This window comes from Macaca mulatta, chromosome 8 (assembly GCF_049350105.2).
Source record: "Macaca mulatta isolate MMU2019108-1 chromosome 8, T2T-MMU8v2.0, whole genome shotgun sequence".
NCBI classification, from domain to species: domain Eukaryota; kingdom Metazoa; phylum Chordata; class Mammalia; order Primates; family Cercopithecidae; genus Macaca; species Macaca mulatta.
The window spans coordinates 118250666-118267248 of record NC_133413.1 but is presented as its reverse complement, the minus strand read 5'-3'; the positions used below and the strand labels follow the sequence as shown (position 1 = coordinate 118267248).

The 16583-nt window shown below is 36.4% G+C and overlaps 1 protein-coding gene across 3 annotated transcripts in view; it reads left to right on the top strand.

Annotated features, from left to right (window-relative positions):
* The window catches only part of RSPO2 (R-spondin 2), a 169121-nt gene that overhangs the window by 77661 nt on the left and 74877 nt on the right, over nucleotides 1-16583 (top strand). For all 3 annotated transcript variants that reach the window (XM_015145873.3, XM_015145872.3, XM_077942856.1), the window contains one exon: nucleotides 8100-8288. In XM_015145873.3, the coding sequence (XP_015001359.1) occupies nucleotides 8100-8288 (189 nt within the window). The remainder of the gene's footprint in view (nucleotides 1-8099; nucleotides 8289-16583) is intronic.

Here is a 16583-nt window from a genome sequence, read left to right as displayed (position 1 = left end):
CCTTCAGCATTGAGCAGCATCATGACTGAAGATTGGAGAAAGGGGGGAGAGAGTACTCAGGTTAGGTGTGGCTCACATCACTTTTGCTTTAAGAGAATTCCTCGTGTGTAGGGTTATAAAGATACCTAAGATAAGGACTTGGGTAAGTATTCCCTAATTCATTTTCATTGTTTAAGTCTGTTGAGGTTCAAGTAAATAAAGCAATGCTTTTAATAATACCTTTTTAAAAAAATTTAGGGCACAATTTGTTGACTCTGAGATCTTTGTGGTCAAGATGAAAGTTGGCTTCTGATACATAAAAACAAAACAAAGCCTTTAATTTGTGTTGATTCTCTTGGTTCTGTAATTCTCTTTTCTCTACACTTCTTACTGTGGAGCGTGATTTATGGTGATAAAGAGCTCTGGTTTAACTTTTGAACTGAAAGTATAGCTTCAACTTTAGCATGTGATGACTGTGGAACAGTGAACCTCCTCCTTGAACCATTCTGCTGTGTACTTGTAAACCTTCCAGAATCTCCTTTTATTTATAAAGCTAGGGTTGGGTTGGATATTTCCTTGGGTAATTGCTTGATCTTGGTTTTTCAAATCTGTGTATAAATTCTAGAGCAGAAGGTTGTCAATATGTTTCAGAGGGCTCCGTAGTGTGGGGCTACTTCTGATGTAGCTCCATTCAACAACCCCTGCCGTTGTCTTAGTGTCTCAGTTGTTCATGTTAACGGGATGGCTTTTTCATGAAAGAGTCATAAATTGTTTCTCTAAATATCATTCCGTAGGGTCTTTGTGCTTAAGGTGGGTTACAATGTTGGACAACCCTGAAAATGAAAAAGAATTGGATTCTCTCTGGCTACCTTTTCCTCCACCATAGCCATTTCCTCACACAACCTGTCAGTATTCCCAGTTTCTATGTCTCTTCTCCAGCTTTTCCCATCCCCCTCAATTTTTTACCCTTTCTGGCACAGAGAAGTTGAATGATATCCTAATGTTTTGAACCTCACTCACACCCTACTCACGATACTAAGAATGATACCAGAATAAAACCTCTTTGGAAGGCAGCTGGAGAAATTGTAGATAGTATAAGCCTATTTTTGATCAGCTATGCAAAGTGATTTACAAATCATAATTATCTGGCAATATTAAGGTGTAACAAAATACTATAGTGAGTATAAAAGCAGGAAAATTAACTCAGCAATAGAATGTAGAGTGAAGTAGGGAGAGGTAGGTCTAGGGTTGGGACTTCATAACTATCCAAATGAGAAGTGATAAAGGCTTGAATTGTGAGAAGATTCATGGAAATGACAAGGGTGAGGGTCAGAATCAAATCTGTAGGAGAAGATATTATCATAGAAGCTAAAGGAGGAAGAAAACCTTCAGCAACCTAGGCTATTGGAATTGTGAGGATCAGAAATTGAGAATGAGATCTTGAAGGATGAGAAAACTGGTTGTGGTCTTCATAAAAGCAGTTTTGGAGATAACGCAGCAGAGGATGGTGGTAAGTAGAGGCAACAGGTTTAACTGACGTTTTCAAGCAATGTGACGGTGACATTGGTTTGGTTGATTGTTACGGAAAGATGCTAACCACTTAGCTGAAATTGAACAAGTTATGACCTAACAGGTACAGTATGATGTGTATGAAAAACACAAATTATATACATGCATATATATATATGAATATTTGGAAAGTTGTTTGCCAGAATTTTATTGGTAACTATCTGAGGGGATGATTTTTCATCTGAATTGGTTCCCTAGCTCTGCCCCCCAACAATTGCAGATTTAGGGAAATAAAGTATTAAATGAGAAATTATTTGGAAAGCATAGATAGTTTTTCAAGTGAGAGAACGTCCGTGAAATAGATTCAACATACAGATAAAAGAGAACAGTTGATAGAAAAGAGTCCTAGAATAGATGTGAAGAAGTAGATCTTTCTGGCCAATTCAAGGGGTTATATTGGCCTTGATTCCTGATCCTGAAGGACCTTGTTTCTTGTTTGGCCCTTTTGGTAGAGTAAGCCCTGGTTTTGGGACTTCCCTGGATGAGAGGCTGTAAGACCAAATCAGGGCTGTGGGAGCTTGGGGGAAGAAGGAAGACTCTTGTGGATCTAAAATCTATATAGATTTGCTACAAGTTGCTATAAATATAATGGCCATTAAATTATTATAAATAAAGGAATGACATGGTATACAATGTACTCTGTATAGCTGCCAGTCTGACCATTTATTGCTTTATATTAGTTTTATACACAAGAATGATTATATGGAGGGCAAGCAATAGGTAGTCTCAAAGCTGAAAGTTTCAATAATTGATGAGTTTTCTATTCTCTCTTAATTATTTTTTGGGTTAACTCAATAAAATGAAGTCATTGTGACCTCGTGTATTCTGTTGTATTTATGACCTTGCTTGGTGTAGTGAAAACTAAAAGTTACATGACTTTTTCATATTTTAGAAATTATAATATTTCAGATTGTATCATTTCTACATGTTATACCAGCTATAGGAAAGAGTATTTTATGTCTTTTCTTTTAAGGTACCATTGTCCCCATCAGATTCAGTAAACTTCATATGGTTCAGGTATTAACTTATCCTAGATGCTATTTCAACATTTGCTTAGTACTGTCTTCTCCCACCTTGTCCCATCAGTAGGATATTTTAGTTTGAAAAAAAAAGTAAATGATATCTTATTGATGAGTAATATAATTTATGGAATCTTCAAAAGAGATGTAATTATAAGTAAGTACATTGTACTGAAATTAGCACATAGCCTCTATATGCTTTACTTTTTAAAAATGAGATATAATTTACTTGTAAATTGTTCGCATTAATTGTAAAAATATACAAGTATACTTAGATAAATGCCTAGTTTTGAGTTTTGCAAATGTATACATTTGTGTAACCAATATCCAGGCAAGATATAGCATATCTCCACCACCCCCTTTAGCAAATTGACTAGTGCACTCCCACCCCACCACCCCAACTCATGTCCTCCTCAAAACTTAGAAGCTGACCTTTTTCGGAAAAAGGGTCTTTGCAGATGCAGCGAAGATAAGGATGATGATGAGGTTCTATGGGATAAAGGTAGGCCTTAAATCCAATGGGAGTGTCACCGTAAGAGACAGAAAAAGACCCAGAGATACAAGAGAAGAAGGCATAAGACAATGGAGGCAGGGATTAACTTTATGTAACTATGATCCAAAGAATGACTTGGACAACCAAAGGTGAAAGAGGCAGAAAAGGATTTGCCAGACTCCTTGAGAGGAAGCATGCCCTGCTGATACGATATTGGGATTTCAAACTTCTAGTCTCTAGAATTGAGAGAATAAGTTCCTGTTGTTTAAGTCACCAAATTGTGGTCGTTTGTTACAGCAGCCCAAGGAAACTAATATACCTCCTCCATCCCTTGAAAATTCTGTTATGCCCCTTTCCAGTCAGTCCTCAATCCTCAAAGGCATGTAGTTTGCTTATTTCTATCACCATGGATTAGCTGTGCCTGCCTTTGACCTTAATATAAATGAAATTATCTGGAGCATGTTCTTTTTGTATCTGTTTGGATTCTTTTGATCAGCATAATGTATGTGAATTTCATGTCATGTGTATCTGTATTATCCTTTTTATTACTGAGTGAAACTCAAATAGCTTGAATATACCATCATTTGTCTATAGATATTGTCTATAGAATATACCATCATTTTTTCATAGATACTCAGATTGTTTCTTCCTACTCATATTTTAGACATATATTACATCTTTTGTAGCTGTCACTGGTTTAGAAGTTACAGATTCTGTTATTGTTTTTGTAGTTGGGACCTTAAAGTTATAGTAATGACATTTTAATTTACATTGGTCTTCCTCACTGATAATGCGGAAACTCTGAATGTTTTAACTTTGGTTTCCTTCTCAAGTCTTCTGTGTTATTTTTGTGAATATAAGATATTTATTTTCAAAACTTGAAAATCATATGTTTTCTACATGGTATTCTGTTGCATACAGACATGAACGTATTTTTCAATTGGTGTGATCACTATTGCTTCTTGCAATCTACTTCCTCTGGGTTCTATTTTATTTTCTCCAATATTCAGAGTTTAATATTTTAGCTAATGCTTTAAAAAATTAAGTTCTTTGCCTTTACTTTGGCTAAAATATCTTCATTTTGCTCACATTGTTAAACTATAACTGCTTATAGAATTATAGTTTGATAATTTTTCCTCAACATGTTGAGGATAGTATCTCGGCTATCTAACTTTATTTTTTTCTAAGTCTGCTGTCAGTCAAAGTTTTATCCCTTTCTAGATAATCTGCTATTTCTCTCTGGCTTGACTTTATTCTCATGATATGGAAATGTACTGTATTTAGATGTAGACTTATTTGTTTTGTTCAGTCTCCTAATTTTTAATCTAAGAACTCATGTCTTTAATTCTGGAAATTAGCCATTATCTCATTGAATAGTGTGCTTTATTCCTTTTTTAACATATGCTTTTAAGTTCAGGGGTACAAGTGCTGGTTTGTTACATAGGTAAACTTGTGTCATGGGGGTTTTCTGTACAGATGATTTCATCACCTAGGTATTAAGGTTAGTACCCATTAGTTATTTTTCCTCATCCTCTTCTTCCTCCCATCCTCTGCCCTCCAATAGGCACCAGGGTCTGTTGTTTCCCTCTGTGTGTCCATGTGTTCTCATCACTAAGCTCCCACTTATAAGTGAGAACATGAGGTATTTTGTTCTGTTTCTGTTAGTTTGCTAAGAATAATGGCCTCCAGCTCCATTCATGTCCCTGCAAAGGACATGATCTTATTCTTTTTTAAGACTGTATAGTATTCCATGGTGTGTGTGTGTGTGTGTGTGTGTGTAATATATATAAAACATAATAATCTATATAAAATATATATAAACTATATCACATAATCATATATAATATATAAAATATATGATATATAATATATAATATAGCATATGATACATATATATCATATTTTATATACCATATATGATATGATATATCATGTATATTATATATTATATACATTATAATATATAAGTAATATATATGTTATATGTTAAAGTAATATTATAGGTAATATATAAGTATAATATATAAGTAATAGCATTGAATATAATATATTTTATATATATATAATATATGTATCACATTTTCTTTATCCAGTCAGTTGTTGATGGGTATCTAGGTTGATTCCATGTCTTTGCTATTGAGAATAGTGCTGCAATGAACATATGTGTGTATGTGTGGGATACTGGGTTGAATGGTATTTCTGTCTTTAGGTTTTTGTGGAATTGCCACACCATCTTCCATAATGGTTGAACTAATTTACACTATCACAAAGAGTATATAAGCGTGTCTTTTTCTCCACAACCTCACCAGCATCTGTTATTTTTTGACTTTCTGATGATAGCCATTCTGACTGGTGTGAGATGGTATCTCATTGTGATTTTTATTTGCATTTCTTTAATATTCAGTGATGTTGAGTTTTTCATGATTGTTGGCCACTTGTGTGTCTTCCTTTGAGAAGTGTCTGTTCATTTCCTTTGCCCACTTGTCAATGATTTTTTTCCTTGTGAATTTAAGATCTTTATAGATGCTAAACATTAGACCTTTGTCAGATGCATAGTTTGCAAATGTTTTCTGCCATTCTGTAGGTTACCTGTTCAGTCTGACGATAGTTTCTTTTGTTGTACAGAAGCTCTTAATTACATCCCACTTGTCAATTTTTGCTTTTGTTGCAATTGCTTTTGGCATCTTTGTTATGAAATTTTTGCCTGTGCCTATATCCTAAATGGTATTACCTAGGTTTTCTTGCAGAGTTTTTATAGTTCTGGGTTTTACATTTATGTCTTTAATGCATCTTGAGTTAACTTTTATATATAGTATAAGGAAGGGGTCCAGTTTCAATCTTTTGCATATGGCTAGCCAGTTATCTCAGCATCATTTATTGAATAGTGAATCTTTTCCCCATTGCTTGTGTGTGTTTGTGTATGTGCGTGTGTGTGTCTTTCTTTCCTTCTTTCTTCCTTTCCTTTCCTTTCCTTTCCTTTGCTTTGCTTTGCTTTCTTTCCTTCCTTTCTTTCTTTCTCTCCTCTTTTTTTTTTTTTTTTGAGATGGAGTTTCGTTTTTGTTGCACAGTCTGGAGTGCAATGGTGCAATCTTGGCTCACCACAACTTCTGCCTCCCAAGTACAGGCAATTCTCCTGCCTCAGACTCCCAGGTAGCTGGGATTACAGGCATTCGTCACCATGCCTAGCTAATTTTGTATTTTGTTTGTTTGTTTGTTTGTTTATTTAGTTTTTGTAGAGATGTGGTTTCTCCATGTGGGTCAGGCTGATTTTGAACTCCTGACCTCAGGAGATCCACCTGCCTTGGGCTCCCAAAGTGCTAGGATTACAGGCATGAGCCACCACACCCAGCCCTCCATTGCTTATTTTTGTCAGGTTTGTCAAAGATCAGACAGTTGTAGATGTGTGGTCTTACTTCTGGGTACTCTATTCTGTTCCATTGGCCTATCTGTTCTTGGAGCAGTACCATGCTGTTTTGGCTACTGTAGCTCTGTAGTATAGTTTGAAGTCAGGTAGCATGATGCCTCCAGCTTTGTTATTTTTACTTCTTATTGCCTTAGCTCTTTGGGCTCTATTTTGGTTCCATGTGAATTTTAACATAGTTTTTTCCAGTTATGTGAAAAATGTCAATGGTAGTTTAATGGAAATAGCATTAAATCTACAAATTGTTTTGGGCAGTATGGCTATTTTAATACAGTTGATTCTTCTATTCATGAGCATGGAATGTTTTTCTATTTGTTTGTGTCATCTCTGATTTCTTGGGTAGTGTTATGTTGTTCTCTTTATAGAGATCTTTCATCTCGTTAGTTACCTGTATTCCTGGTTATTTTATTCTTTTTGTGGCAATCGTGAATGAGAGTTTGTTTGTGATTTGACTCTTGGCTTGACTGTTGTTGATGTGTAGGAGTGCTAGTGATTTTTGTATGTTGATTTTGTATCCTGAGACTTTGCTGAAGTTGCCTCTCTGTTTAAGGTGTGTTTTATTCATTCTCTTTACTCTTTCCTTCTGTAGTAACTACTAATCATGTATTTGAATGTTTCTGTTTTTTTCTTACATGCTTAGTACCTTTTTATCTTGTTTTGTGATACAGTTCTTTAAAAGTGTTTTTGGTTATGTCATTTTCTTCTACCATACAAGTTGTTCATAGAATTTTTTTGTGAAGTTTTAGAATTTTCATTTCATTGTAATGTGCATATTCTTGCTTTTTCCCATGTGATTTCTAGTTATCCCTTTATCTCTTCAGATAATCTCTAAATACTTATTTTAAAGGCTCCTTCAGAGTGTCCTTATTTCTGGTTTTTTAGGTGTGAAGTTTTCTTGTTGCTGATATTGATGACTGTTTCTCATGAAGGTTTACTTGCTCATGTGATTTGTTCATTTTGATGTTAAGGTAGCATTTCATGGAAGTCCAGGTCTCAGGATTGTAGAAAATGTCTAGAGAGTAGTTCTATGTTTATTTTTTCTTTCTGGGTTTTCCTGGATCTGGACAAATTCTTATTTTAACTTGTTAACATCATACTACAATGATAATTTTAATTTGGATCCCAGCCTTGTGGACTTGGTGTTCTTATGTCTCATGAATTATATTTTCTCTTGTGCTTACCTGCTGTGTCCTCCCAAGCTAGGGTCAGAATTCTCTGCTCTGTCCAGTTAGGGCAGGGGGTCATGGACAAACAGCCCTCTTGACTCCGTCTACATAAAAGGAGCTAAGTGCCAGATCTTCACATAAATATTTCTTGGCCTGGGTTGAGGACCTTGCCCTAAATTTTACCTCTGGCTGGTCTGACATTCCCATGAGCCATTCAGCTTTAGCTTCTGGACTCAACTCTGCCTCTGAGTTTCCTCTTTGTTTCTAAGTTTGGTTGTGTATTAACCACTTTTTGGGTGGGGGAGGTAGAGACACGAAGGGCAGGGATATTTTATTTAGTATTTCTTCTATGTAAGTATAGCAGAAAGAAAAGAAACATTTTCAGCAGGGTGTATTTATCAAAAGTCTGATTATACTCACAATTAAACACAATTTTTGTTTTTCTTTTACAGCTAGTTATGTATCAAATCCCATTTGCAAGGGTTGTTTGTCTTGTTCAAAGGACAATGGGTGCAGCCGATGTCAACAGAAGTTGTTCTTCTTCCTTCGAAGAGAAGGGATGCGCCAGTATGGAGAGTGCCTGCATTCCTGCCCATCTGGGTACTATGGACACCGAGCCCCAGATATGAACAGATGCGCAAGTGAGCATTTGGCTTTGTCTATCCTGTATTGCTGGATATGTAACTTAGGAGAGGAGCTAAGTTGAAGATCTTGACTGATTTTTTTTTAAAAAAATGTAATAGGTGATAGAAATAGTTTAAGCTTGCTGGGTGTGGTGGGTCATGCCTGTAATCCCAGCACTTTGGGAGGCCAAGGTGGGTGGATCACTTGAGGCCAGGAGTTGGAGACCAGTCTGGCCAACATGGGGAAAACCCATCTCTATACAAATACAAAAATTAGCTAGGCATGATGGTGTACACCTGTAATCCCAGCTACTGGGATGGCTGAGGTACCAGAATCACTTGAACCTGGGAGGTAGAGGTTGCAGTGAGCTGCGGTAGCACCGCTGTGCTCTAGCATGGGCAACAGAGTGAGATGTCATCTAAAAAAAAAAAAAAAGGTCTAAGCTCAAACTTGCAAAAAATGAGTGTGGTAGGATAAGAGCACTTTTACTTTGTTTTGTATAGAACTGTAAGACACAATCACACATACACACTTTATTTTAGATTATGTAAGTAGTTTTTTAATCATAAGGATCTCAAGCACAATCTTGTTTGACAGATTTTTGTAAAGAGTACTTAGTGCTTATAAAAGAACAAACCACAAAGGAATTTAAGTACTTTATGCTGAGAACAATCTCTCTGGTTTACCAATTTCTATAGCTTCTTTTTCTCTTTTTATGTGAGTTGGCAATCTTCGCTAGTCTAACCTGCAATTAAACATATGGTAAAGGTGGTTTCTTTAAGTAGCATTACTGATGTAACTAAAATGTTTAGGTTATTTTAAAGTAATCTGAGGTATAAGTTTAACAACTATTTTAAAAAGTTTAAGGAATGGCATTTTTTTTACATAGGAATGAGGGTGCAGTTTTTCATCTTTTAATCCAAAAGTCACTTAGAATGAGTCTCATCTTCTAGGTCAGCCATAGAAATTGTGGTTTAAAAAAATAAATGAGATACCAAAGGAACATCCCTTTGTTTAAGGAACTCAAATTTTAGGGGATAGAAGGGATAAGAACAAGGGGACCACAGAATAAAATGACAAATGGTAAGCAGGTTATTCATAATTTAATATATTAAGTGCTGTGTCAGTAATCATTAAATCACTCTCATATATATGTATATATGTGAGATAATTAAATCTCATATTTCTGAGAGTGATTTAATGATCTCCCACTAACACACTGTGTATGTGACTATTCAGGCAAGACAGTCTTTAGGTGAGAAGAGTTTGAATTACATCATCCAAGGACAATATTATTTTGGAAGGTGGCAGAACTAGTGGGGGCTGGTTAAATAAATTTAGAAAGAAGGATCCACATATATGTAAAAATAATGTGTTTGGGGAACAAGAACAAGAACCTGGAGTGTTACTTGGCATTTTGGCAATGCAGTTCTCTGTTTCTTGGGACCTGTCCTACATTGCTGGACATTTAGTGTCCTTGGTCCCTGCCCATTAAATGTCCTTTGTGTCTTCAAACTACTGTTATAAGCAAACGTGTCCCCAAACATTTTTAAACACTTCCTGGAAGAGCAGTACGGTAGCTGGATGAAATCCATTGAAGAGCCTATGCCTAGTGGGAGGTGTGGTTGAAATTGAGGATGGAAAAGGAGGCTGCAGTGTAACTGATAAACGTGTTGCCTGCCAGGCTAAGAAGTCTTGCTATTATCTGAGGTACTGAGTAGGCAGTGAACTAAAGATATTGCTTTAAGATAATTCTAGCAGAAGTGAGGGAGATGAACTGGAGAGGAACAAAAAGTAGAGGAAGGCTATTGTAATGAATACAGATTAGAAATCTTGTTCTGATGATTTTTTTTGTGGGTAATGAATTGCAGAGGCTTTAAAAATAGAAACAATGGGGCCTGGTAACTACCTGGACAGGGCTAAGAGAAACAATCAAACTTGATCGTAAGGTTTTCTAGCTGAGGTACTGGATGAGGTTATGTCATTAGCAGAGTTAGAAATATTTAGGCTTACAGGAAACTTGGATCTACCTTCATTTCATGGAATTGTTTGGATTAACATTTAAAGGAAACAACTCCCCACCAGTTAATAGACTGGCTTGCAAATTGTTTGCAAATATGAATTTTGTTCTTAAGGCATATGGTTTAGGCTACCTGATAGTTTATCTCTCATAGTTTATAAACTTCCAGAAGGAGATTGGGTCCACCTTGGAAAGGATTCCTGTTCAGATTGCTTTAGACTACCTATCGGGGGATGGTTTGAGTCCACAACTTTATTCTTTATGCTTTTCATTCTGGACTACCAGTGCACAAGGAAGACAAGGCAAGAGTGTAGGTGGATAGAGGCATTTATTCCAAGTTCTAGAGCTGGCATTGTATGTACTGTATATGGATAAGAGGCTGGCCATATAATATATTACTAAATGTGGGACACTGGGAAGTGAAAGAGGCTGTCATTAACAACTATGCAGGGAGATTGGATGTAAACCAGGACCATCCTGTGCAAACTGGTGTGAATGGTCACCTCAGCAATACTTTGTAGTATATGAGTGGAGTCTTCCTTAGAGAGATACTCTCAGGCAGGAGTTAATAGCACATTTTGGCTTAGTTTTCTTTTCTCAGAAATGGAAAGGAGAGCAGTGACTGTAAATCAGCCTTAGAAAGAAAATCTGCATATGAGAAAGGCTTTGCTATGGATAGACTTCTTGTAAGTGAATACAATCAATGTTGGAGTTTACTGACCTAGAGGAAATCGTTACCTGGTACAAGCGGGAAGTGCTATTAACAAGACCCCATTGGAGCAAAGTGAAAAATGGAAAATTATTTCTTATCAGTATATGACTTTGGATAATCATGTTTCTTTCATACCAATTATTTGCTCTTTTTCATGACTATTTTGCATATATTGCATTGATGTTTGTATTTTGTTTAGGGGATGAGAAAGATTTAAATTGGAAAAGCTGTCACAGACTTAGAATTTGAGATCATATCTACTTTTCACTTCCTTAAAAGATTATTCCTCAATAGTAGAGAAGAAAATTATACTTTTAGCAATAGTAGCCTAAAAAATCTTATAAGTGAAACTTGCTCATCTGTTTCCTAATCACTAGAGTGTGATTTCCAATGTAAATTAATCTCCTTCTTTTGAAGGAAGATTTGCTCTCTGAAAAGTTGTCTGAGGTTGGCTTCTTGGTACACATAGTATGAAGCTTATAAACTTCAACCACACTTACGGAAACCAATCCAACAACTATCTGAGTAATTCTGTAAATACATGTACTAACAGACACTAGAAGCTGCCATTGTCCCTGATACTATGTTAGATGTTATTTCATTCATGTTTTTCTCATTCATTAATGAAACCATTTACATAAAACTTTGTTTTTTAAATTGTTCTACATAGTCCTTGCAGAAAGCTTAGAAGAGTACCTAGGCCTAAAAAACGCAAAAGCAAACACGTCTCTCAAAGATAACAACAGTTAACAAGAGATAACAACAGTTAACAAAAGATAACAAAAACCGTTTCATCTTCTGTTCTTGACATTTTTGTTTCTATGAGTATTTGTTGTTTTCCTCACCTTACAAATGTGTCATTGTGTTTTGTAACTTGTTTTAATGAATTATGAACATATTTTCATGCCATTAAATATGGCTGCAAATATTCTACTGAATGATTACATTTAGTTAATTGCCTATTGAAATTTTGGTTTTAATTTTTCATAATTATAAGCAGTTCTGTGAAAAATATCCTTATACATAAATTCTTGCTCTCTCATACACATTTTTACACATTTGCCTGGTTTATTTTTATAAGATGAACGTTTAAACATACATGTTTTAAAGATATATATTGACAAATGAATTTCTAGAAAAGTTGTATCAGTTTACATCTTCACTAACAGTGGACATTTTTGCTTGCATCTCTCTGGTTATTAATAACAAGGATAAAACTGCATTTTTTTCTTAATATGCTTTTTCTTTGATACAAATGAAGCTGAACATGTATTTGTCACTTAAATATTGGCATTGTAGGATGTTTACCAGAGTCACTGCCCCCCTTTTTTTCTATTTGCACAACTGTCATGTTTTTAGTTATTAAAAAATAAACTTTTTGATGTATCATGCAGAAATAAATTCACAAATAATAAATGGAGTGTTTAATGAACTATTACAAAATAGATACATTTAACTCCCACTGATGTCAAGAAAGAATGTTAGTACTACCCACTCACTAACTTCCCATTCACTTACTGTCTTCTCCTTTGGCATAACTACTATCTTGACTTGTAAACAAAACACATATAAAACATTATTCATGGCAACACTATTTATTCTAATTACAGCTTGGAAACAACTCAAATGTCCAAACAGTATAATACCTAAAAAATACAGTATATTAATATTGACATTGAACAGAAAGCAAAGAAAAGCCAGGGGAGGAGGCTATGACCAAGTCACTAGGAAAACAGAGAGGATGATGTCCCAGAAGCAGAAGTGGGAAGATTTGAGAAGAAGAAAGTGGTCAATGTTAACGTTGCACTGTTTAAACAATAGAGTGCTGACCTTCATGTGAGCCATTTCATTGTTTTTGTTGGGGCACTATCCTGATTGCTATGGTTTTGGGGAGCACATGGAGTCATAGGAAAGCAGCCAGTGATTATACCACTCGTTCTCTTCTTCCTCTAAGTATATTTAAAAAGAGTATCTGATCACTAGAAGGCTTACACAGATGGGGAAGTTGGGGTGTGTGTGTGTGAGTGTGTGTGTGTGTCTGTGAGTGACAGGAGACATAACTAGGAAAGAGCCAGCTGAGGAGGATAGACAAAAAAAAAAATGAAGAAACAAGATCACTGAAGGGACAGAAGAGGATAGAGTCTAAAACATAGGTGAGGAAATTAGCCTTGGAAAACATTTATTCAGCAATTTATGAAGTATCTACCTCCTGTCAATCAAGGTTAGGGATTCTTTTATGTCAAGTACCAGGAAGGTATCAGAAATATGCTGAAATTAAGGAAAAAGGAGCAGTCAACTTTTTTTAACCTCCAAATTTATGTATAAGAAAACAATATACTTTTGCCAGAAGTAGTATTTTGAAAAATCATCTGTAAACAAATACGGAAATGACTTCTTTTATAATTCTGGATCCATGAATTTGCTACATTTCAGCTATTTCTGCTACGTTTTATGATTCTATCCTTGTTTTGACATTTTGTGAAATAGGTATTTAGGCTAAGAGAACACTACGTTTTGTTTCCTGTTTTTCTTTCTTTGCTTCCTTTTTGTTGTTTTTGTTGTTGTGGCACAGTCATAGCTCACTGAAGCCTCAATCCCTTCTGTGCTGAAGGGATCCTCCCCCTACAGCCTCCCCAGTAGCTAAGACTACAGGCATGCGCCACCATAGCCAGCTAATTTTTTAAAAAATATATTTTTAGAGATGCCTGGCTGTTATTTATTTAAATATTTTTAGAGATGAGGTCTTGCCATGTTGGCCGGTTTCTAACTCCTGGCCTGAAACAGTCCTCCCACTTCAGCCTCTCAGGTAGCTGAGATCACGGGTGTGAGCTGCTACATTTTGCTTTTGAAATAAAATGACACAGGTTTTAAAAACTAGTCATTTTTAACATATAAGAAAATCCAAAGTTAAATATAATCATCTTTTAATTTGTGAACTCCAAGATCACTATTTAGGTGTTTTTAAAGAATTACTACATGTCATCAAGTTTGAGTGCCTTTAGAAACACCTGTTTTCTTTCTTTTTTTTTTTTGTCTCCCAGGCTGAAGTGCAGTGGTATGATCTCAGCTCACTGTAACCTCTACCTCCTGGGTTCAAGCAATTCTTGTGCCTCAGCCCCCCCGAGTAGCTGGGACTACAGGCATGCGCCACCACTCCTGGCTAATTTTTTGTATTTTTAGTGGAGATGAAGTTTTGCCCGTGGCCCAGGCGGGCCTCAAACTCCTGAGCTCAGGAAATCCACCGATCTTGGCCTCCGAAAGTGCTAGGATTACAGTCATGAGCCACTTCACCCGGCCTGTCATTCTTGAATAATGTAATTTAATGATGCATTTGGGGATAAAAAAAGTCTAGGTATTTAGAATTAACATAAATGTCTTTGAAATGTCTTTAGTCAAATCTGGACAACTGTGGACACACATATAATTACTCTAAGTACCATAAATTCTATATAATGTGTTTGAAGATCTATAAAGATGCAGACCTCCAAATATATTGATGGAACCCCAGTATGTTTGGGATTACATGAGAAATAAAAATAACAAATGTCTTTATTTGGAAGATACTTGGACCATTAGGTTGGAGACCATCAGGTTGCATATGAAACTGATACAGAATTAGACAACAGTATTAGATAACATCATTACATAAAGTGATGCTGAAGCCCAATCGGCCAGTGGGGTCAGTGTGTTGCACAGTTATAGAAGGGATCACGGAAGGGACAAGTTAGTGGTTAGGTTAGAACAGTCATGAAAAATTGTGGGGCTCAGCTGTATCCTTCCCTTCCTTCACCATCTAACCTGGGTGGTGAGGCTGTGAAGAGTTAGGGGCATTCTAGGTTTAGAGGAAATGCATGAGCATGAGGGGTGAAAGGACCAGTGACAAGACCTGATAGATGACCTGGAGATGAGTGATTAATGTTGACCAACTAAAGGTAATAGGATTCAAATTCAGGGACTGTATTCTGATTACACTTAAACCAGAAATGTTCTAAATAATGTGTTAGAGTTATTTTACTTTAGTTTAATCTTTATGAAACCAGCACATGGATAAGGACTACATTTTAGAAGCCTATAATATTCTTTAATTTTGGAATACAGGCAGTGGTAGAATTAAGGAAGCCTGATGAAAACAGCCACTTGCATGGTTTTCCCAACAGTATTAGTAGGTATTTATCTGCTGAGGAAAGAGAGGGGAAGACTATAATTTAGGGGATGTCTTAGGCTGCTTGATATAGCGTACACATTGAGCAAACATTTACTGCTTATATACTAGGCAGGGCCAATGTGTGTTTTTATAAAAAACAAAATGGAAGGGAATTGAATGTGCTAAGAACTGTGAGGGTGACACATCGGCTGCTCAGGGAACCCATGGGGCATCAGTGACTTGCCCTTGGAGATGGGTGAGTCTTCAGATTTCCCAGAGAATGTGTTATAAAACTATCTTGAAGGAGGAGTAGGGTGAGTAACAGCAAGAGGGTAAAGGGTACTCATAGCAGAGAGTTACTTGAGCGTTGGAATGCAAAGTGTGAGAAATGAAATCTTGGAAGCTGAGGATGGAGGATTTGTAAGCTGGGAAGACATATAATGCCCTTGTTGTAGAATATCGTCTGTTGTCAGCAGAGGAAATAGGTTGAGCAGAGCCAGAGAGGAGGCACAGAGACCGATTAGGAAGCTGTTGCTCTAATCCCAGGCCAGAAACGAGGACTTCAGCTAAGGCAGTGGTACTTGAGGTAGGGAAGAAGAGACAGATTCAAGAGATTAGAAGATAGAACCAGCAGAAGGTGGTTCACTGGACACAAGGGTAACAGAGAGGGAAGAGACCTCAATGACTCACAGGTTTCTGCTTATTGTATTGTATTGTATTGTATTGTATTGTATTGTATTGTACTGTATTGTATTGTATTTTTTTAGACAGAGTCTCACTCTAGTCGCCCAGGCTGGAGTGCAATGGCACGATCTTGGCTCACTGCAATCTCCACCCTCTGGGTTCAAGCAATTCTCCCGCCTCAGTCTCCCAAGTAGCTGGGATTACAGATGCCTGCCACCACGCCTGGCTAATTTTTGTATTTTTATTAGAGACGGGGTTTCACTATGTTGGCCAGGCTGGTCTCAAACTCCTGACCTGGGGTGATCTGCCTGCTTCGGCCTCCCAAAGTGCTGGATTGCAGGCGTAAGCTACCATGCCCAATCAGGTTTCTGCTTTAAAGAATTGTACAAATACTGGTTTATTGGATATTATTATTATTGGATTATTAGATATTATTGATTTATTGGTATTATTGGATATTATTGATTTTGGTTTTGATTGATAGATAGCAAAAGGAGTTCAGGTTTAGAAATGTTGACTTGTGTAGGGATGTGCATTGGAGAGTCGGGTACCTGAGTCTGTTTTAGATACAAGCCACTTAGGATCTAGTATCTCCTTGCTATCCTGTCACATCTGATGATCCTATTAATACTGATCACAACTACTGATCACAGGTGCAGATATTACCAGGAATATTTATTATGCTTTAAATGCTTACCAGGATGCTAATATATGGTTAAACCTGAATCTGACAAGCTCAGAGAGTTTTGCAA